General features: G+C 32.9%; 1 protein-coding gene across 2 annotated transcripts; it reads left to right on the forward strand.

Moving 5' to 3' along the window:
• The first annotated feature begins 1,586 nt into the window (after positions 1-1,586).
• LOC128227072 (probable protein phosphatase 2C T23F11.1) lies at positions 1,587-24,090 on the forward strand. Of its 2 annotated transcripts, XM_052937274.1 has the most exons (11): positions 1,587-1,674; positions 2,837-3,012; positions 3,471-3,554; positions 4,163-4,198; positions 8,224-8,289; positions 8,634-8,699; positions 9,541-9,614; positions 13,825-13,966; positions 14,921-15,004; positions 16,144-16,289; positions 16,800-24,090. In XM_052937274.1, exons 2-11 carry the CDS (start codon positions 2,910-2,912, stop codon positions 16,989-16,991), a joined length of 993 nt encoding a protein of 330 aa, XP_052793234.1. In that variant the 5' UTR covers positions 1,587-1,674; positions 2,837-2,909; the 3' UTR covers positions 16,992-24,090. The 2 variants fall into 2 exon arrangements, with proteins under 2 accessions (XP_052793234.1, XP_052793235.1); XM_052937275.1 differs by lacking the exon at positions 4,163-4,198.
• The last annotated feature ends 424 nt before the right edge of the window (positions 24,091-24,514 follow it).

A 24,514-nucleotide genomic window follows, 5' to 3' on the forward strand; every position in this document is an offset into this window, starting at 1 on the left:
AAAAGTGTTGGGATTGGTGAAATTATTTGTAATTCGGATCTGTCGATTTTTCGTTATCTCGTCTTTTTTCCTAGGTCCCGACAAAGTCGACATAACGAGTTTCGACTGTAATAACTTGTTCCACAATCGTTGTAAAATAAATAAGTTTAAACTAAAAGCTCATGTGGGCCATATCAAGGGGATGCCTCGGGCGCTCGCCGTGTGCCCAGTTCCGTTTGATCCGATAATTACTTATGTCAGACAGATAAATGCATATAACATATAACTTTGAGTCTTATTTCAGCGGAGGAAAGAGGCAGCCAAGCTTAGAAACATTTTTTTCTTTGTTTGGTCACATACTGTTTAATACAATAACACAAATAATCGAAAATAACTAATATCATAAATGATCAACTCTTACCTATTAGCGAAATGAATCCACATCCAATTAAAACATGCAATATAATCAAAATAGAAGTCATAACTTAAATGGAAAACTTTCCCTTCCGTACAATCAAAACTAATAAAATAAAGACAGTGCAACAGGTACAGATGCCATGCCTTTTGACATCTTGTAAAATTGCTAAGTTTCTGTTGTTGATTGCTCGCAGCGTAGTGATTCAGTAACAGTATTTGATGCTTAAGAGTTTACGACAGTCTTATTTGAATACATAACAGTTATATTTCATATTCACTCTTTAAGAATTGCATAATAATGTTATTCTCTCTTCAGGGCAATGGTCATATGTATGCATACTTAAAGAAATGAACGGTGAATTAATTACGGCGCAATATTTTCGAACACGGAGTCTTCACAGTTCTAAGTTTACACTTTTTAAAAAATGTTGCATTCTTAAGATGTGCATTTTAAACTAAACTGCAATACGGTGCCCCAGCCTGGGTTTGAAAAGCGCACAGTGCTAGTTCAGAAGGGGCACTTTTGATGCACATTGATTGAGCTTCAATGGGGCACTTGCAAGGATCAACGTTCAATTGATATTGTGTATCATGTGTCAGTGTAACTACTTTCAATACTTGTAGTTTGTTATGAAAACATTAGCTGTTGTCATTACTTAAGTGTTAAAATTATGTATAATTGATATTTTTATTCTTATTCAGACTGAAAATTGACTTGACAATATGTCCAATAAATATCAAATACACTTCATGATCATCAAAGGGGGCCCTGTCAAACCCGGAAGGGCATCATATATTGAATATACATGTAATTATCATCTGAATGATTATCTGTGTGGGGGTTGTCCGGTCAGTAGCATTTTTATTTCAAATGTCTATGTATGTGCATTCGTTATTGAAATAAATCTATATATCTATATAGCATTAAACAGCAGTTTAACATTATGTAACTCAAAAGACGAACAAGTTACGGGTGCTCTTGTACACTAAGAAGTTTATGTTCTAATGTTTTAATACTATGACATGGGTTAGATGTTTACATGTTTAAAGAATTGTTTTACGTGACTAATTTAGTATTAATTTAACAGCTTACGAGTAAGAATGATAAAAAAAATACCGTTCTGCTTTCATTTTGAATGTTAGTATGTCGTAACCTTTATTTTGCGATTATTACAAGTGAAATTAATTTAGAAATGTCAAAAAAAATCAGCGCCATCTATTTCCTGTAACCATCGAAACATTTTTAACAAAACTTCATGGATTTGTTTGAGAAATCAGGTGATTGTTTAATTAATTGAAACAGCATGATCAGTAAAATAAACTTTGGTAAATGTTAGATGAGTTCATCACCTCATATTTTTCTGTTTGCTGGGAGTATCTGAGACTGGCGCAGTCGTGTTTGCTTTAGTTTTACCCGAATTTAAATTTTTAACGAGTATACTATATATAAATATGTATAGATATATATATATATAAATGATTGAAGAGACTTCAGGCGTAAAAGTTCATGTGCTTTAGACTCAGATGATTAAAAAATATAAGGGCTGACAAGCCAACACCATGGTTAACCGTTACAGGACATTTTACATTTTAAAACTATATAGCCTAGGCTTTCTAGTTTCAAATTTTCCTTGAATATGGGTTGAAAAGACCCTTGTTTAATGTTGCCCTGTACCAGAAAGGAAGTTTAAATAAATTGCCAAATCTGGAATGTCTATTTTTTGTTATTTTCTGTTGATAAATTACATGTACAATTACAATGTGTCTTCATAAAGAATTAGAAGGTAAATTTGCTTTATTTTCATTCATTATCATAATCCACATCAAAAAGAGCCAAAAAATGTGTAATTGTTCACGTGACTTTCAAGTCTGAGGAATGTCATGCGGATTGTTATTGCCATTTTGTTGGATTCTTGATCTTGAAATAGTAGTAAATGGGTTTCAGAAGGCAACTACTACCACTTTCCATACACTTTTTCATTTGTTGTTTTTAACTGTTTTAAGTATTATTATTGTTGTTATTACATACTTGTAATGTATGTTGATTAATTTGTAAAAAAAACTATTTTTTTAGAAATTAAACCACATAAAAATATAAAAATCCACGGATTTAAATATAAAAGTGGATTTATGGCTGATTATTGTCTGTGCAGTATCCCTTTCATGTATATGCTGTACATGAAGTCTTCAAATGTGTAAACAACGGTAAACATTCAATTTTTTTTTTTCGTATAAAAATGTTAATACCTAATTGTATATAACCATTCTGTTTGTACGGAAAGGTGAAATTTAAAATGTAAGGTACAGTGTTGCAGCAGCCTGGGTTTTAGTAATACATGTAGCAGTTTGAGAATGTAATATTGAACTGTTTAATGCCAATTGAGACTTAAAATGAATCAAAATAAGCTCTTACGGTCCATTATGGTTATTTATTCTTCAGTTACAATATAAACCGCCATCAATGTAGTTGAACAAGAGTGATTCATTAAACCGAAACAAGCAAGGGCTGAGAGATGGGTCAGACTCTGTCAGAACCAGTGACGACGAAGGAGACCTCCAGCTGCCAGAATGCAAGTGTCAAAGTTGGCTCCTCCAGTATGCAGGGATGGAGAATCAGTATCCTTTGTATAAGCTCAGAAAGATCTTTATGACTCCTAACCAAAGCAGATACAAGCCAACTTTGAGATCTTCTTTGAAAACTGTATCAGATGGTGTTGTTTTTTAATTAACCCAGCTGTGTAATACATCGTCAACAACCATGTTACATATGTTGGGGTATTCGACAATGGTGTAATAGGATTTTAAGAACTTAAGCATAGCCAATTAAATTTAAAAAAAGAGAAATAATTTCAATAGTTTATTAATATTATAGCCAATTTCTGATATTTAATTATTATTTATTTTGTGTGTCTTGTCAGTCAATTTCTATGAAAAATTGTATAAAGATATTACATGTAAATTTCTGCTTCATGTGGATATTTCAGGAAGTATTATCCATACTTTGTAGACTTAAAAGAGTCAGTATTAGTTAAATGTAGTTACGATGAGTATGTTTTGCCTTGACCACCACCCAGACATGGAGGACGCCCACACCCAGTTGCTTACACTCCCCGGGGACAAGGATTCCATGTTCTTTGGGGTCTTTGACGGCCATGGAGGTTAGTAAAGCACACAGCATAAATCTTGAATGATGTGAAACCACTGGTCAACCACCTGTTCAAAATGGAGGGCTGATCAAGTTTGATTTACATGACGTTTATTTGACCACCATTCAGTAGATCTAGGGTAGTGACTTGAAGGGTTCTCACTTAAAAATCAAGTGTATTAACACAGGCAGTTTTTACCAAACTTGTGAGTCAAGCCTTCCTGGTTTATATAAATTTGACAAATAAACAAATCCAGAGACTGACAAATATGTTAGTGAGGACCCTTAAATGCTTTGTCATCCAATCCCAGTGCTGTTTCTCTGTTAGATGTTCTTAATTTAAAGTTCCAATTGGGTTTGACCATGTTTTACTCCTTTTGCCATTGTTTAACATTTCTATGCATTAGAACTTCCTTATATTGTATGAACCTTTTTGGTTTGTGGAAATTTAGTGAACCTTGTACTTAAAACAACTTGTTGGAACAAAGAAAATTATTAGTCTAAAGTGACTTCATATTTCTAAAATTTATATTCTTTCATAATCCTTTAAAAGTGGTCTTTGTTTTGGTTAATTTAAGTTAATAATCATGTGCATAAAATAAACAAAATTTGCATCTGTAGAAGACAGCAATCCCAGGGCAGCTAAAAACACCAGAGGTATGTGCGACCACATCGTTGGTACCCCGGTACTCAAAACATGCCCTGTTCCATGGTTTAACAAATGTGTGATATTTCACTGGCAAAATATTGTTAAGTCACAAGTGTCTAGGAGAAAGTTCAAACATGACACACTTATCAGCATAAGAAGTTTTACATGTTTTAAATGTTATCATCAAATTTGATTATAGACTCAAAATTAATTTCCTATAGATTTCTATTGTTCATATGGGTCTGATATCATTTGATATTTGACACGTCAACTTCTGATAACGGTTGTGGTACTACTTTTCTGATAATTGTTTCTAAAAGAGTGCACTTTTTCTGATAGTAATTTCAAAAGGTGTGCGCAGTTGTTTCAAAAAGTGTACACCATTTCTAGCTAAAATGCTGTTGCAGATGAAAGCAGTTTTTGCACAAGTTTTTAAGCCATATCCATAGTATTTCAAATGTCAATAACTGTTTTCTTTGATTCATTTAACGTTTGGTGAATGTAGAAATTGTATCACAGACTGATTTAAGAGACATTGAAATATTACAAATTTATCGAAAGTGCCTCAATTTGTTCCTGTTTGGTAAATGAGAAAACATTGTATTGCTGGGTGCCTGAAAATCCTCTAAAGTAGATCTTTTGTTACGACTAAACCCAGGAAATTTTCAACTCCATTTCACTAAATGATATAGGTCAGTGAATTATCCCATGCTGTTTGTATATGGTGGGGTTTAAATGTGTACCATGGGTGTCAACGGTGATGCCATTTTCATAGCTGGGCTTTCCATGGTATTAATCATACAATTTGAGGTGTTTGGTCATTTTGGTTGAAATATCTTAATTGTGATTTAAAATTACCATTATTTCCTTGCATATTTACATTTTAATGATTTTCTTTGTTTCATACTTTTAAAGAAAAAACGACAAGGTACATGTATTATCATAGCCTTGGCATCATCATCATTGGTGTTGTTGTGGTTCGAAAATATGAATTCTTTGCCATTTACCATTACTCAAAATATGTTCTAGATATTGAAATGAAACTTGGTACATGAGTATGAAACTTGGTACTGGAGTTACCAGAGATGATACACACATGTTGAGCAAGGTCTATAACTGTACAAATGTTGGATTTAATGATTTCTTTTTGGAGCTCTAATGCTAGGATATGTATATGGTTTACATACAACTGTAGCAAGTTATCAGATCTCATAAATAAACAGGTTGTAAAAAAAGGTTTTGCAGATTCACTGGGCATCGTGAAAGTATTAACTAGAATAGTTTTTATGTCACTTAATGAAATGATTTGATGATTTATGTGTAGAGAAAAACAACAACATCTCTTCTGTTTTGGCATAATGACTGAGTAATGCCGAACCAATTCAATTTTTTTTGGCCTGATGAAAAATTAAAAATACAAAATACTCATCTACCGGTAATTCAAAACATAAGTGGTCGTTATGTGAAACTATAATACTTATGCTAAAATACATTGTATATAAATTATATTAGATATCTTTGATAGGATTGATTTTTGCTTGCTAAAATTAATAAACTTCCTTGAAGTTTTAGTAAAATATAAACAAATGAACTGACCACAACTGTTTCACTATTCACTAGATACAGACTTGTATGTTCTTTTATGCAATTTCTTGAATTAACTACTTGTACTTAAGGGTGAGAAAAGCGTAGTGGGGAAGGTGTCCACATGCCCCTCCAACCCAAAAAGCTGTGGGTTCAATCCCCATCATAATACACTCTCATTGTCTCTGAAATAGGACATCAGTACTTGTATCTGCCCAGGAAACAAACTCCACAGTGACTGTGACTCACATCAGCTTTCGGCTGTCTTCACAATTAATATAATAAAATAGAATTAACAAAACTAGCTAATTGCATGCCATTTCTCTGGGAAATCATGGCGAGGAAATAGTCTGCACATAATGGCGAGGAAAATAGTCTGCACAGAGTAAATGGCAGGTTTTTTAGCTGTCTGGTTTTCTGAGGGCAAACAAACCGGAAGGAAAAAGTCACATGTAGCCTTGATGTCACCAGCTCATCTTTCATTGTCATAATACAAAAAAAAATATTATAGGGACTTTAAACTATTTAAGACATTTTATGAGTTTTTAGTTTGACTATTCCAAGAATGAGGAAAGCTGTACTTCTCACATTTGCGTCAGTCACACCTTTTTTAAGGTTTTGCATGTAAGCACCTTTAAGTCATTATCTGAGTAAATACATCATGTATTGAATTGAAACTAACGATGTGTGTACCCTACTATCCAACATACTTGATGTATTGCATTTAGACTTTTTCTCAGCAAAGTTCTACTTGATGTATTGCATTTAGACTTTATCTCAGCAAAGTTCTACTTGATGTATTGCATTTAGACTTTATCTCAGCAAAGTTCTACTTGATGTATTGTATTGAGACTTTATCTCAGCAAAGTTCTACTTGATGTATTGCATTGAGACTTTATCTCAGCAAAGTTCTACTTGATGTATTGCGTTGAGACTTTTTCTCAGCAAAGTTCTACATAATGTATTGCATTGAGACTTTATACATCGGTACTCTACCATTCCACCTACTTGAATAACCAAGTAAGATAACTCTGTTTTGCATATAATGCAAATTTGACTTAAAAATTCTGTTTAAGGTTTAGCATGTTAGTGCATTTAAGTCAATAGCACAGCAATTTGATCATGTATTGCATTGTATAGCAATGTTTCCCATCCACCCGACCCACTTTATATGCGAGTTAGGTAACTCTGTTTTGCATATAATGCAAATAATTGCCCTTTAATTGCATTTTAACACATATTGGTTTTTATCTCAGCAACTGATTGATGTATTGCATTGAGACTCCATACATTCGTACTCAATAATCAAACATTCTTAAATTATCAAGTAAGATAACTCTATTTTGCAATTCTTTAACTTCAAAGCATTGGAATAGTCAAGTGTGTTGTCTCTCTGACAGCTCTTGTTGTACACATGTAAACATCATCATGGTTATGACTTGTGTTAGCATAATTGTAAAGTAATCATGTTATGCTCTTTGTTTAACTGGAAATATCGGACGAACGTTTACATGGTGCTGTTATAAGCATGGGCAGATATTCTATAGCGGCCTGTGTGCTGTTTTCTACCATGTCCTGTGGTTGCTGTTTTGCTAATGGCATTTAACATCATATTTATGATCCACAATGTTTTGTTATGAGCATTAATTCTGGTTAATGTAGTGCAAATAATACATTGTTGCACTTTTTTGTATCTAATTGCCTATTTTTTTCCTTATAAATGTGTTTTCGGAAAGCTATTGCAATTGAGTGTTATCGACATTGAAACTTATGCTATTTGTTTGATAATAACTTTACTTATGAAGGTTTATTGTAGTAACTTAAACAGGAAAAATAATACTTTTTAATTGAAAGACTCTTATGTTAACTAAAAATAGTCAAGCATGTACAATGTACATTGAAGTTGTGAATGTACAAATGTATACTTTTAAGCAGTACCGGTATATATATATAAACATGTAGGTTAAGTTTGAGATCAATTTGATTAGGTTTTTTCTGTACACATCATGAACACTCAATGGGGTTTGTATTGGCAGAATTATTTTCTTTGCATTATTGTGGCAATTCATTTCAAAAATAAACAGCTAGTAGAAAACTTGCTGCCATGTTCGCATTTTTATACTGGAAAACGGAGATGTTTGTTGCTAAACGACAAGTTTGGACACAAATAAAATATCATCAAAATGGGCTGGCTATATAAATGTTTGGGGAAATAACAACATTTCCATTTGGCAGTAAAAATAAGGGTCTGTTGGGCAACTGGAAACAGTCTTATTTTTTTGGCCACAGTTTATAAACAGTACTTTCCAACTTTTGTTGCATACAATAATTATGTAATTGAGCAATGATGTAATATATATAAAGCCCTACATAATATCCCCATTTCTCTCGGCTGCAATTACCATGTTATCCTATATCAACTAATGTAGGACTATTTCTCTACTTTCAGGTGCCAAGGTTGCACAACATGCCAGCTTGAACCTGCATAAGAAAATCATCATGCAACCAGCATATGGTCAGTTAAAGTCTTGTAAAATATGGCAACACTGTGGTTTTGGGGTTTGTGTCGGATGATTTGTTGAAATTCAATCATGTGTGACTATTTCAGGCTTGTTGAAAGTCTAAAGAAGTACATTCCATTGTCATTTGTTGTTCTTTTCATGTAAAATTCATAGTTCTGTTTGTCAGGATAAGTTTTACATTAAAATGGATCATACGAGAAACAGAATTAATTATTCTTGCCTGAGAACATTTATGTACGAAGCTAAACATAACATGGATAGATTAAGAAGAATTAAGCTATTTTCAGCAGTTGGTTTCGATGTTTGTAGTAATAACATGAATTAATATATTTTCCAGCTCAAAACCGTATAGCCGATGCTTTGAAGTCTGGGTTTTTGCAGATGGATGAAGATATGACTAAAGGTACATCTAGGTTGTTAATTAAAGCATTTAATATTAACTGTGTGTGTGGATAGGTCAAGTCGGAAAGGGGTCTGATCAATTTTTGGCCGTACTTTAGGATGTCACCTGCGAAGCATGGCAGAAATGTATGGATCATGTCTGGCTGCATCTGCTGAATCACATTTATTTCTTCTCTTAATATTTCATCTCCCAAGTTTTGCAAAGGTGGGCAGCGGTGCTTTTTGGCGTCATATCTAAGAGTTTGATTATTAATCCGATTGCCATTTTCACTGAGGCTTAAGTGAAACTTAAGACAAAAAATGACCGCCAAAGGTCCAATTTGTTTTATTATTTCTGATATTCAGTGGTTTGAGCATGCCCGCTGACTAACAAAGAGACATTCTAACCTACACTGACATAGTTGTTATCTGTTTGGGCTTGACAATTCAAGCGTCATCCCGGTAGTAATGCAAAAATGAACTATTACATACTTGATTAAATCAGCGTTACAACAACCATTATTCTGAGTCCGAATCTCAAAAGTTAGACTCAAGACAATAGTTCATGTATGGGCCCTGGGCCATGTTAACAAACAGTCTCAAGTCGGAGTTCAGACAAAAGACTCAAAATTGCAAATTTTTATTTCATTGTAACTTTCTTTCAAGCAAAGCATTCATGCTGAAGTTTGGTGAATTAAATATCTATTTGGAACTTAAACTTCTATAAACATAATTCACTTTTTAACCATTCCTTGATGAAATGTAAAGATAACATATATATTTTATAAAGGCATTGTTAAATATTTTTTAAGAAATTTCATAATCAATATCTCCTTAGCTAACTTATTGTCCACACATTTCAGACGAAACCATGAAAGATGAGCTTGCAGGGACCACAGCTATAACCATGCTGGTGAAAAATAACCGACTATTTTGTGTAAGTCTAAAAACCTTTTAAGTATTGCTATTTGCATAATGCTGTAAGGTATATGAAAATGTATTGCAAAACTCCATTTATGTCTGCACTTTTATTATGCTTGTTTTGGTAGTGATATTCTTTCTAAAGCAGGTTAACATTTTACTTTCTCTTAATCAGCCATCTGGTTAAACAATTTGTTTATTGATTGGTCAATATTAATTCAATAAATTCATCCATCCTCAATGTGCTTAGATTGGAATTATTGTTTTTATATGCCCTTCATAAAACAGGACAAATTATACTTTTACCCGTGGCATACAGTTGGGAAGGGTCTTGTATGCTGTTAGCTCAATATCTTTAGTAGAATTTGTCAATTTATCACGAAATATAGTCAGAATGTGTATGAGCATATTATCTTGGACAAGTTTGATAACCAGCTATATTGTTTGAGCCACTCAAGAGTTATTGTCCTTTGAAATTATCTAAAATTTGTCTAGTATGATCAATAACTTTAGAAGCCTTTGTTCATGGGCTGAATATCCTGGTCCAGTTTGATAACCTGACATGTCACCCAAGTCATTCCAGAGTTTTGACCCATGAATTGGCAAAAAATGTATTACCATTTCTGCACCTCTTGAGTTTGGCTTTACTCTACATTGTACACCACTTATCACCGAACTTGGTATCCTTAAATTTGGACCAGTGTACTTAATCTGACAGTTGGCGTTCTTGTTATTGACTATATTATTATATATTTCTGTTGTTTCATTTTCTTACCTTTCATATTGTTGTATATCTGTTCATATTGTATAACAATTTATACCATGTAATGAGGAGCAAGTATGTTTTCAAATTACTTAATAGATGCGTTAAATTATGAATATAATTATTTAATCCTACTTCCTAGCCTCAAGGTATCCTATAGTCAATATACTATTCAAGATTTATACATTTTGCTACAACAGACATCTAAAAAGACTATGAATTAATTGCTAGATTTTCATTCCCGCCTGCCCCCTCTTTTTTCTGCTGCTCTTTTAATTATATTGACTCGAATAAAAATGTGGAACTAGGGTCTGTAATTGTGTATCGGTCCTGTACTGTCTGGAAATGGTGTTTGTTCATTACTTACAGTGTTGATGTATAACATTCACAAGTAAAAAAGGAGAACTGTTACTATGGTGTTCATGGTTCGTCTAGAAACAAATGTATATGGTCCCTTAGGCCACTCCTTTTTTATTTTTTGGTTTACAAGAATTTTTGGGAAAAATGTCCACCGGGCGGTCGAAAAAAAAAAAAAAAAAAAAAGGTTAAAATTCACAAAACATACTCTTAAAGTAAATATCAGAGAACAACATAAAAACATTGAAAATTTATATCATTTACATGACATTTTAAATTTTTAAACTGCTATTAATGCATGTTTTAATACACTCAAAGTTTCAAATTTTTAATTAAACATACAGTTTAAATCTTACATACTGTGCATATAAAACATCAATGAAATTGACTATAAAACATGTTTACATGTATAAACTACACTTTTTATCAAAGATACATTGAATATCACTCAGCAAGACATTTGTTAAGCTTCAAGGGTATGCTAAAGCAAAAGTGAATGCAGAACACTAAACTGAACAATATTAAATTGAAAAAAAAAAGAGAAGGCAATTTTTCGCATTAAAATACAAAAAATTGCACTGTATTAAAACAATACATAATATTTTCTAAACATTGTTTCAGTTATTTCAATATTGGAAAATGCCAATAAAGTGAAATAATTACCAATTTTGTAAATAAGGAAGTAACATTTTATGAAGACATTTGAGCTTTAACATTGTGAAAGCAATTCCTGAAAAACTAAAAACCAAACTAGACCTAGATTTGAGTTTTAATAACCTTTACCATGGTGGGTCCTAGTTGTGTGTAACCCGATCCATGCTAAGTTCGGATATTTTCGGACCGGGATATTTACCATGGGATGTTCACCAAATCCATTTCAAATTCAAATCTTGCATCAAATTACCACATCAGTACGTAAAAATCACATAACAAAATAATAAATCTAGCATGTGACTTAACTTTATGTACCAATGATAGTAACAGAGAAATCCATAATTATGTATCGGATATTTTCATCTTCTCCCAACTCCGCCATTTTGTGTATACACGAGTTCACAGGGCATCTATACTTCATGCTTGTTTATTTTTCATTTTAAAGAGTATTCCTTGGTTACAACAAGAAATCTCATTTATAGTGAAATATCAAGTTCATTACAAATTGAAATGGACTTATTCAAAATAGTTTTCCGTGTAGTTTTATCTAAATGTTTTGCACACAACTCATGGCATTAGTATTAAAATGTCATCGAGACATGTGTTCAACTCTTTCATTGTTTTTACTCTACTATTAACCCAAACATGAATAAACATGTAATCTAGAATAAACACAAGCTTTACATGACTCAATAACAAGTATTTCCAAACCATTTTGTGATTTCAAATCCATAAACACCATCGACCGAACTTGTGAAATTAGGTCACCGGTATCAACTTAGAAATTTTACTTTCGATTTCACCACTCACACTTAGTGCACTGTTATTTGATATTTGACCATAACATGTTATAAAATGTTTTTCTCACACATAATTTACAGATATTTGTGTCTACTAATTCGATGGCAGCCGCTGACAATTTTATTTTTTATCTATTAACAACAATATTTTCATGACCTAAATTGGCGGGGAATAACAACAATCACGTGACAGTTATTGTTTGTGTCGGCTGTTAAATTTGCCAGTGTTTATTGCTATTGTTATTTTAACAACTCCTGCATATTTTAATTAATTATTTCATACAAAGAATGACTGCTGTCGTCAATTCCGCCATTGCCATCGGCGCTGCCTTAACAGTTGACTGGCTCACATGCTATAAATTGGCAAATACGGCCACGGAACAACAAACCAGTCCAGATCTACTGCATTCGTACTCTTATCTGTGCGTTTTTCTTTCCTTTCGCACCAAAATCAAAACGGTCGGGAAAATAATTTTGAAAAAATAGTGAAATTCATTTTTTTATTTTTTTTGTACTTTTCGGAAAATTAGACCCGCCGGTTTTGTAAACCAATTTATATAAAAGTAGTGGCCTTATGCAATATAAAAAGAGCTTGAATACATATTCTACGGTGAAGCAGTCATCTAAGAAAAATAAAAAAATAAAATGTCACCCCCATAAATTAGTTTAATATGGATATAGAATTAACTAGAGCAATCTTTTATGACTAACATTATTGATGTGAAGTTCTGTAACTGGCAAGATGCAATTTTGTTTGATGTACAGAAGCTTACCATTGGTATTACTGATGAAGAGAGGTATAAAATCTAATAGCACCACCATATAAATATATGTCCCAACTTACCAATTTTGTGGGTAAAAATAACTACAAAGCTATTGAGGGTTAATGATGTATCTTTGTTTTGTTGGTTTTTTTTACATCGGCTGCTACTGATTTCCCCGAGATAATCAGTGACAACAGGTTCTTATTGATAGTGACTGAAAACTGGGCTGCTTGTTTTCAATGACGACGTATTGATTATTTTTCTCAGCTATATTGGCAGAATTGCAGCAAGACATCAGTCAGTAATACAGACTTTTGTCAATTTGTTCTTACAAATAAAGGTCCACAATCATGAAGAGACTAATTATGTTGTATAAAAGTCTTGGGGTTTTTTTTGCATAATTTTTATACTACAGCAATCTGATTTTATGAGTTAACACTTTAAAACATTATGTGTGTGTTCCTGTTCTTGCCTAGCTGTTTATAAAAAGAACTGTTACTCTTTATGATATACGTACTGCAGTAAATTTACTCAGTGGTCTAAAGTTCATTAAAAATCTTGAGCCTAATAAGTATCTTATTTCAATAAGCCAAAATTGTAACATTTTTACAATGTCTTTTTCATACAGCCAAATTACTTATACTTAATTTTCAAAGAAAATCGAAAACATCAAAATGGTTATTGTAATCATTTTGTAAATAACTTCCTTTGACATCAGAACACTCCTGAAATGGAGAAAATTTATCAATCACTACCGAAAGTTGTGCCTGATCCTGTTAATAGAGCGACTTGTTAAAAAAAATAGTGCTCTAGAAATTGGGGCCAAGTGTTTTAAATAATTGACGGTACATGCCTAACTGCAAGTCTACATTCTACTACTACTTTCAGGCCAATGTTGGGGACTCGAGAGCGGTGGCAAGCGTGCGTGGGCGTGCAGACAATCTTTCACACGACCACAAGCCAGGAAATGAGATTGAGACACGGCGGATAATCGCAGCAGGGGGATGGGTGGAGTTCAACAGAGTCAATGGTTAACATGCTAACAATTACAAAACAATAAAAAAAACTTCTTAAATTTAATAAGAATAACTAGGAGAATTTTGCCTTTATTTTCTCATTGTGAACTAAGTCAAGTTTGAAGTTCAGATTTTGGATAGGCCATGTCTTGTATGCACAATAATTCGAAAACAGTTTGAAATAGGACCATGAAACTTTATTGGAAGGCTGCCCTTGAACAGTGGATGGTCCCTCACTTTGGTGTCAGTATGTCAAATGTCAAAAGCCTTATCAGTTATTAAAGTCTTGTCTGTGCAGTATTTCTACAATGATTTGACCGAGGACCATGAAACAGCAGTGGAATGTTAGCTTTGACTCATCCATGACCTGTATGACTAAATTTCAAATGTAGGTTACCCTTGACTAATACGGAAGACCCCTTTTATGTTTTTTATTAGAACGTCAGAGGTCATGTTCACAGTCAACAATTTTATTTTTAAAGAAAGAAATTGTTATCACAAAACCATTTTATGTAGGACCGTAACCACTAGACGACACCTGTTGATTTAAAGGTTAGTTGGTCAAATGTCAAGGTTGTGGTGATATCTATTCAAAAATATTTTTTTTGCTTAAAATTATTTATTCAAGGCACTATATTATGGTCCTCCAACTTAGTAGGATTATTGATCATGAACACTTGATTTTGAGGTCAAGGTAACCTTTACTTGAAATAATGCCAGCTTCGCCTTGGTTCATCCAAGAGGCTTGGTCCTATGGTCCTTAAACTCAGTTGAACTATTGATAATGAATAATCAAAAGTCAGTCATAATGACAGTTTAAAGAGGTTGTCAGGTCCCTAACCTTTAAGCCTTATCCATTCATTTGCTTATGATAATGACAAGTGTTTTCTTACAAATTATTTCTTTTATACATGTATGTTCTTATCAATGATATTGATAATATTTTAATAATGATTTATTTATTATAGGTAATTTGGCTTTGTCAAGAGCTCTGGGAGATTTTGTATTTAAGAAAAATGACAAGAAAAGGGCTGAGGAACAAATTGTGACAGGTACGGATTTTCTTTTTTGTTACTTAAGTCATAACCTTGAACAGTATTTTGAAGTTGTCACACTCGAATATCGAATATAGGTTGCTTTACCCCTGAAACATTTGATGTTGCATCTATATGAGCTAAGTCTGCTCCCAATTCTTCAAAATGCTAAGCAAAACAAGCTTATTTCTTTACTATGAAATTATAAATATTCGTGGGACATTCATTTTCATGGATTTCGTCGGTTGGCTTATCCACAAAATCAAGATTCCAACGAACATTTGACCTTTAACAGTTCGCAAAAATTCTTAATTGACATTCAAGGACTTCACTATTTTATATCTTTGATGTGGTGCATCTGTATTTGTGACCCATAAATTACCGATTAAGCGATAATTGACATGGGTATCTGCGATAATTGACATATTGTCCCATTGTAGTGTCATAAAATGCATGACTTACATGAAACATAGCCCGAGATAAGCGCATGGTGAATTTGCAGAATATTTAGGATTCTTTTCAAAAGATGAAAATCCATGCCACAAAAAGTACCCACAAAATTGTCCTTTTTCGAAAAACCACGAAATTTCAAGCCCACAAATATATAATTGTTTTCACAGTATTTCATTTAGCCTAATAAGTTACATAAGATTTATTTTACAATATGAAAAACAGTTAATTGTGATTATTATAAAAAGAATATCCTTAAAAGGAAGTCTTCAAAATGTTTTATATAACATTAATGGTACCAAAACAAAATTTGTTAGCTTAGCTTGATCATGTTATAGGGACTAATGCTTGTTTGAGAAATTAGAACCAGATGATTTTGGATTTCTGACATACCATATGACGCCATTACACATAGTGTTATTATTTTTTACACATAGTGTTATTATTTTTTATACATAGTGTTATTATTTTTTACACATAGTATTATTATTTTTTACACATAGTGTTATTATTTTTTTTTAGTGCCTGATTGCTATAGATCAGAAACTAAAAATGGAAAAATACTCCACACAACTAGCCATGACATGGCCAAGTGTCAGACATGGTTTGTCTGGTAAGATTTATTAATAAAAAACAGAGCTACAGATAATTTTTACAAAGTTCTGAACAAATTGCCCATTGACTGAAGATTGTCTTCATCTCTACAGCATACCCTGATGTCCAGGAGCGTCAGTTAACGGGAGATTACGAGTTTGTGGTGCTGGCGTGTGACGGCATCTGGGATGTACTCTCAAGCCAGGAAGTTATTGATTTTATACGTGCCAGGATTGCTCAACGAATGGAACCAGAAATTGTAAGTGATCTGATGCATCTAAGAAGTAGAGTTTTCATTCAAGATATGTACATAATTCATCAAAAAAGCTATTTTAAGTCATTTGAACAGATATATTACTTTTGATAATGAGTCTTTGAAATTAATGTTTTCTAAAGAAAACAAAATTCACAATTTCAAGTAACTAAATGCTGTTGCGCTTCTTTTACCCTGTAAGCACAAAAAACGAACTTCAAAGCTTCTTCCTCAATTCTGTCATAATTATTCATTTTTGTTTTGTGCATACATCACTTGTATTATTGCAATAGTAAATCCTTTAATTATGGTATGCTCAAACTTTATATAACTGGAAATTGAAAGTTGACTAGTTATTTGCAATGCCAGTATCAATTCTCAAAAACTTCAAACCACTGAAACTTGGACTATGCTCACTATGATAAAATGTGCATGTGTAGCTATATGCCAGACTAACAAATTCATAATTTTTACTGCATTATAAAAATAATGTTCATATATGCTGTTCACATGCAGATATGTGAGGAGTTGATGACACGGTGTCTTGCCCCGGACTGTCAGATGGGAGGGCTGGGCTGTGATAACATGACCGTGTGTCTTGTGTGCTTCCTTCACGGCAAACCGTACGAGGACCTCATACGTCGCTGCTCCCAGCCGTGCTTCGGCGGGCCCGTTCCTCACCTCAACACTTACGACGACCTGAAATAACAGTCCCGGACTGATGGCAGCTGTTACATTGTTGATTCTCTCCGCGTATTTGGTGTGTGTGGTGTGAGAGACTAGGTGCCCGGGATTTGAAGGATTTACAGATTAATAAATTGTGTTGTTGGACTGATGTGTTAATCAGGGTTTAGAAGAATTTCTAGGAATATTAGCTTGTGTTTTTGTTTATGATTTGTTGATTGAAATGGTTTAAATTTAATGCAAATTTTGATTTTGAATGATGTGTAGGTCTTATTGACCAGAAGAATGAATTGAATATTGGACTTTTGTCATTGGCAACCTGATCTAAAATTTATAAGTATTACTTATTGCTGTTTATAACTATTGATAAAATGCTGTTAAAATGAAAAGATTAATCCATGGGGCATTGCTAAATGCATTGATTTTTGAACTGATTAACATTTTTATTACACATATTTATTTAATCTTTAGTTAACAGCTATATTTTGTTTAAATTTTTAATATCATGAAATGAAATCAGGTGATGAAAATTACCTAAATGTTGCGAAAAGAATGCAACAATATTTGTTTCATGTCTGAGCAACTAAAAGGCCACTGCCATTTTGTGGTGGCTTTTTGTGATATTTATTGGTATGATTGTGTTCTCGGAATTTGTGATTTTGTTATCAGTTATATAATATACCCGTATGTACATTTTTGAAGCTGAACTAATTGATTTTAATATATATGAAAACCGAGAATAATTAAATAATGTTCATCTTATACAGTTAATGTTTAAGCATCATTATTGTGAGTATTTTGGAACAAGATTAAGCGTTACGTAGAACTTGTAAAAGGAAAAGCTGCAGGGGGAGTAACCCTAGCGCTCTGAGGTAGACAACTTGAGTCCGGTAGGCTAACAAATGTTACTACCAAACTTACTTTTGATGAAATTTGACAGCTTTGTTAATGATATTAGCACACTGATTGGATGGACAAAACTTTAATTTAGTATTTATCAAAACAGCGCAGTTTATATCCTTGATGTAAATAATGATTTTGAACATGTGAACATGTGAAATTGTTTAGACTGTATCCCAATATGAGATATTATCATGCATATTGTTGGGAAGTTGCCAAGTTTTTCATAGCAGGGGTTCCATGAGACTTTTGTACAGTTGTAGATTGTTATGCTTCCATTAAAAAACAGCAGGAAGAACTTTGAAATTAATATAAATGACTTTGGGAACAACTTAAAAAGGGGTCTCAGCGGCTTTACCCTGTGTTGGGCATGAATTCCTCGTACTCAAACAGACCCCCTGCTATTTTCAGGATTGACAATTATCAGCAGTTCAGACCCCTATCTAAAGATTTTATTTTGAAATTCCTTTAATTATTTTATTTGAAACTATTGAATTGTTATAGTAATTCACAGAAGCAATATTAGAAGCCCTGTTGTGGATGTGATAGCATTCGCCTTTAACCCAGGTATACATGAAACGCATAATGTCACTTGTTTGTGGTTGGAATTATCTTAACTTTGAAGGGTAAAAATTAGAATTTGTCTTACTGCCTCTCTTATATAGAGGAATTTTGGTATTCCATTATTCATATACATGTCAAACAGTTCATAGCTTAATGATAGCAGTATTTAGAATATTATCATAGTACTTTTACATCTCGTAAAGGAGTAAAATACATTTAAGCACAAAGATCTAATTGAAAGAAATGAACTTACAGGGACTAATTCACTGCTTTTATATTGGCAACATTTTCAAATTTTGTTAAAATCGATTTTTTCTACGTTCATTTAGAATATAATCATAGTACTTTTACATCTCGTAAAGGAGTAAAATACATTTAAGCACAAAGATCTAATTAAAAGAGATGAACTTACAGGGACTAATTCACTGCTTTTATATTGGCAACATTTTCAAATTTTGTTAAAATCGATTTTTTCTTCGTTCATTTATTATCTGAATCAATAGCAATTAGAAGATACTGTCTCATTAAAACATTATTTTGTAAAAAAAAAGCAATCCGAAAATTGTTCAAATTTTAATAGCATTCCTGATGTGTTTTGGTAAAATTGAGCCTTTTTCAATATCTTTTTCCATACAAGAGCATTTATTTGACTTTGTGATGATGTTTTATCATTGTTTCAAGCATTTTGTTTACATTTCACATGAAAAAAGTGTTTTTGATGTCCTTATAAAATGTGAACCAGTCCCTTTAAACTTGAATCACTCTCTAAATCTCTGATCTTATATTAGTAAAAAAAATAATATCTGATGATGAAAATCATGTAGGTTATTGCGTTTCTGCAATACAAAAAAGAACAAGCATAATACTGATGGAATATATGTATTTTTTTCATTTTTGCATTTCATTCTTTTACTCCCTGGTATTGAAAGTTCCAATTATTATTTCAATCTTTCTGTTTATTAAACCTAAAAAAGTGATTATGTTTATTAAAGGCCAATTACTTCTCATGAGGCGTATTATGTTACTTTGTTAATTCATTATAGATGATCTCAGATGACTCGGTTTGTTGTGGAGAGTAATCGTTATTCAAATCCCAAAGAATATGTTAATGCTTCAGAAGGCCCTTTCTCACAAGTCAACCAAGGCTTGGTTTCATCAAAATCATTGTTCTAGTTTTAGATAGCTTGTCATTTTTGGATGAACAATCCACTGAACTAGTCCACCATTTTTTTCTGTTAAGTGCCACTTTATTTTTTTTGTCGTAAATTCCATGCACGATTGAAACATTATATGTTGTACAGTCGAACACTGTTGGCTCGAACTCCCAGGGACCGCCCAAAATACCTCAAGCCTAGCAAATATTGAGCCAAGCGAGAATGCTTAAATAGAGTACAAAAAAATTGGTCCTTTACATTAAGTAAGAGCCAATGAGGAAATCAAGCCAACGAGTTTCAACTGTAGTAACTTCATAGATATGTCTTTATTTAGTCTGAATTTGGTTTGATAATCAATGCTGATATGTTGCATATTCATATACACGTAGCTTTTAGACTATTTATTGAGTTACTCTACATAGACACATTTTGTTGTTTGTTGGATTAAAAGTGCTGGAAAGTTATGTGCTAAAAACCATTGTGCTAATAAATATGCATGTATATTTTTAGTACATATTTATTTGCTTTCGAGTTTATTGTTCTTTTGTACATGAAATCCAGTCTGTAAATTGGCTTCGAAAATTCATATTCTTGAAAGTTAATTATATTTCGTTAAGATAAATAATACTTATATGTTCATGTATTCTTCACCTTCACAAATATGTATATGGATATTTTTATTTAGTTTCATATGCGATTGGAAATGTCAACACAGTCAGAATAATGACGGGAAATAATTTGGCAGCTGTAGTTAATTAAATAACATCTAGTTGAAATAAGCCATGATACGCTTGTCTGTTTTGCGAAGAAAACAAGTCGTGCTCTTGAGCCTTGATGTTTGCGGTGGGTCATCGGCAGTGGCATTGTGCATTTAACCTAGGCCATAGCTCAAAAATGATTTAAGATATTCAAATCAAGATCTGTACACTTGTTTCAAGATACAATACGCACATGTTTAGCAAGGGGCATAACTCTGGCTTTAATCATTATTGAGTTATGCCCCTTGCTCCACTGAAAAAAACAAAAACAAGAACAGACATGTGTATGAGTTCGTTCAGGGTCGCTCTTGTTTTAGATATATTGTTCATCCGGTATTCTCTTCAATACTGGTATTTGCTCACAGCTATGCCGAAATTCATACATCAAGTATTCGAAGTGAAATAAAGGACACAAATTTTGGTGATATTTTGACTGTAATGATATTGTAATCACCTTCGGAACCCACGCTATAATGTTACATATTATTAACTCGACATTGCTGTTAGCTTAGTACGGTAAGAACTATTCCATTTAAACATATAACCCCTGGTAGGAAGGCACTTTTAAATTATGCCACCCCCCTACAGAAGCAAATTTACAATTTTGGTGTCCAAATTAGCGAAGACACCCACCCATATACTAAGAATATAATTGCCTTCCCCCCGGGGGTTATATGTTTCACAGGAATAGCCCCAAGAGAGTGTATTCGATAGGCCAGGTATTGTAATACATCCTGTACAGGTTTGGTTTGCTCAGAGTGACACTTGTTTGAAGTTGATAGCACATTCAGATTGTATATTCATTTGTAGATAGATGTTTGTTGTTGATTGGACATTTGTTCTCAATAATTATTAATACATGTTAATTGTAATATTTAGTTATTCAATACATGAACATTCTGATGTAATTGTCTTAGTGGCATATGCGGTCACTGTTTACCAAAAACTTAAATACCCAAATAGCCAGTAACCATTTCATGGTCACTTTTTATGTTTTAATACTTATATAAATTGACCATTTATCAAATAAGTCATGAATTTACAGGTGATCAAAATTATGCATGGGATTAAGAGATTAAATAAATGGACATGTTCATAAAGAATTAAATTGTAAATTGAGAGTCACCATATTGTAATAAGTGACAATCAAAATCTTTATGAAACTTTACCAATCGTTTTTGACATGCAATCTAAATACTGCCTAAGTTATAGTAATCCAAAGACAAGATATATATGTCAATATATGCCATTTATAGTACATCGCTTTAAACAGGCCAGTTGGAGCTGTCACTTCCTTGGATTGAATTTTTTTTTTTTAATATAAGGACTGCAAGCTATAGAAAAATCATAAAAAACTGATAACATTTCAGAGCATAAAACTGATCTCGACTACAATATTGAACTGCAGTTTGATTAAGGGTACACATTATAATGGCATTGAGGCTTCACATTTTGTTTATAAATTGATTAAGATTACCTGTTGTAATTCCATTCCATATTTTAAACACATTTTGATAATGGGTAACAATTATGACTCATTTATGACTCTTATTTTGGTAATGCTAATCTTTATTTCTTTGCACTAATTCTAACAACCTGAAGGTGTCGTTAAGCTTGCATCAGGTAATTTTTATGCACACTGTGTATAGTCTACTATTTTTGCGACAATGTCATGTGAATGTTGACTATTTTTGTGAATAACGATCCTTTGTTGTATGGATATAAACTCCAAAAACTTTAAATATATTCCAGCAATGGAGATATTTTGGTACAAGCTACTGGCAAAGATAAATTTATGGAACATATAAAGATCCATAATATGCCAAATTTATTCTAAACACATTTCTGATAGGCAAGTGATTATATGTACACCAAAAGATGATGAAATTTTTGAATCAGTTATGTACCTAACATTATCATTAATTATTATATGTTACAGTTTTTTCCCTTTTTTTATACGCCCGAAGGGTCGTATTATGTTATGGCCTCCATCGTCTGTCTGTCTGTCTGTCCGTCCGTTAGCAATTCCGTGTCCGGGCCATAACTTGGTAACTAATAAAGCGATTTTCAAATAACTTTATACAAATCATCACTACATTAAAAGGATGTGTTGCGCGCAATTTCCAGGTCCATACCTCAAAGACTAGAATCCCCATGGGGGTGCGTTAGCAAATCCGTGTCCGGGCTACAACTTGGTCACTAATAAAGTCATTTTCAAATAACTTTATACAAAGCATCATTACATTAAAAGGATGTGTCGCGCGCAATTTCCAGGACCATACCTCAAACACTAGAATCACCATGGGGGGGACGTTAGCAATTCCATGTCCAGGCCATAACTAGGTTACTACTAAGCAATTTTCAAATAACTTTATACAAATCATCTATACATTAAAAGGATTTGTCAAGCATGCTTTCCAGGTCCTAAAGGCTAATTTCACTGGGGGGCGTTAGCAATTCCGTGTCCAGGCCACAACTTTGTGTTACTACTAATAAAGGAATTTTTAGAAAACGTGTCCTAGCCACAACTTTGTAACCAATAAAGCAATTTTTAGATAACTTTATACAAATTATTGCTACATTAAAAGGATGTGTTGTGAGCACTTTCCAAGTCCTGCTACTTTTAAACTTAGTAAGCAGTATACTAGCATAACCTAAATGTTTATTAAAGACCTCAAGCCGAATCTTCTTAGGGCGTATAATGCTCCGTTTCGCGGTGCTCTTGTTTATTCTATTTATATACTCAAATTGAAAGTGGTTTCCTCCGTACCCTTTGTATAATTAGGTTTAATTGTACAATCTCTTTATAAAACTTATGCAAAGTACACATATTCTTTGCAACACATCATTACCTCAAAAGATTCCGGAGTGATAATTTTCTGCAATATAGCTGAACTGAAAGTGTAGTTAACATTCGACATTCGATAACAGGCTTAAAGCTGCACTCTCACAGATATACAACTTTATAATTTTTTGTCTTGGAAAGAGCAAATTTTGGCGTAAATATCTGCAAACCAATGATATAAGATTGCTGACAAAAAATCAGATCATAGAATTTCATATTTCCGTTCGAAAATTAATGTTTTATGGCTTAAACCGTTACTAACGGTTTAGGAAAATTCATAAAACATCAATTTTTGAACTTAAATATAAAAATCTGCGATCTAATTTTTTGTAAGCAGTCTTACATAACCATGGATTTTTGCAAAAATTGGCTCGTTCCAAGACAAAAATTAAAAAATTGTCAAAACCTCCAATCTGTAAGAGTGCAGCTTGAAGTTCCTGGCATGATGTGCTTGTCTTATAACCAGGATTCAAAAAAGCACATCTTAGTTTTATTGTAAGATTGGTGTGACAAAAGTGGTCATATTTTATTAGCATTTAAACAATATGAATTATTTTTATAACATTAGGAAGTAGCTATCTTCGAGCCTTAAACCAAGACTCGAGATTTAGTGGATATGGGCAAAGATATGTTGACTTAAAGTTGATTAGTCATTTGGATTAGCACAAGCTTATAAGAAAGCGTATAGACTTAATCCACATTTGGATGACAATTGTAAATTTGTCCAATAGTCATCACAATTTAAATGCCAAACCAACATGTTTTTTGTCATTGTTGCAGTATTATCCTGATTTTCAATGTCCTAAGAAATTTATGTAGTTGTTGCCTAGCAACCGTTCGCAGTTGTATGCAAATTGTTATCATTCTTAAATTTTGATTTGAATAAATATTGTATAAATAAACCTGTTAATTTTCTTTTTCAAACGACGTTTTTTGACATCTTGAATGATTTCGAACAACTCTGTACAAAATGAATGTTCACCAACATTAAGGCCACATGTTCCAGTCACGTTAGCTCAAGGTCAAACTTGGGGTTCATGGTCAGAAATGGTTAATGGGGTAGATTCCGCAACTCGACCACTAGAGGGCAATGGTGAGAGTGATCTAGTGGTAAAGGTGTCCACTCAAGATGTTGCAGGTCGGCTCCTGGCTATTTTCGATTCAATCTTGATATTGAAACAATGTTTATTCTGTGATAACCAAGGTGACACAGTGGTCAAAATTGTAGAATTCCATTTTCTTCACCATGCTTCATAACTTAAACTGGAAGGATGTTGTAATATGACTGTGACTAGTCAAGTCAATGAAGCTTACAGGTCACTCTTA

This window comes from Mya arenaria, chromosome 3 (assembly GCF_026914265.1).
Source record: "Mya arenaria isolate MELC-2E11 chromosome 3, ASM2691426v1".
Classification (NCBI taxonomy): Eukaryota; Metazoa; Mollusca; class Bivalvia; order Myida; family Myidae; genus Mya; species Mya arenaria.

Excerpts from the sequence above, each read along its gene's own strand:
- LOC128227072 (XM_052937274.1), top strand. The coding sequence starts at position 2,910 with ATGGGTCAGACTCTGTCAGAACCAGTGACGACGAAGGAGACCTCCAGC. Across the intron at positions 4,199-8,223 it reads GGCAGCTAAAAACACCAGAG|GTGCCAAGGTTGCACAACAT; the intron begins GTATGTGCGACC and ends CTCTACTTTCAG. Across the intron at positions 15,005-16,143 it reads TGAGGAACAAATTGTGACAG|CATACCCTGATGTCCAGGAG; the intron begins GTACGGATTTTC and ends TCATCTCTACAG.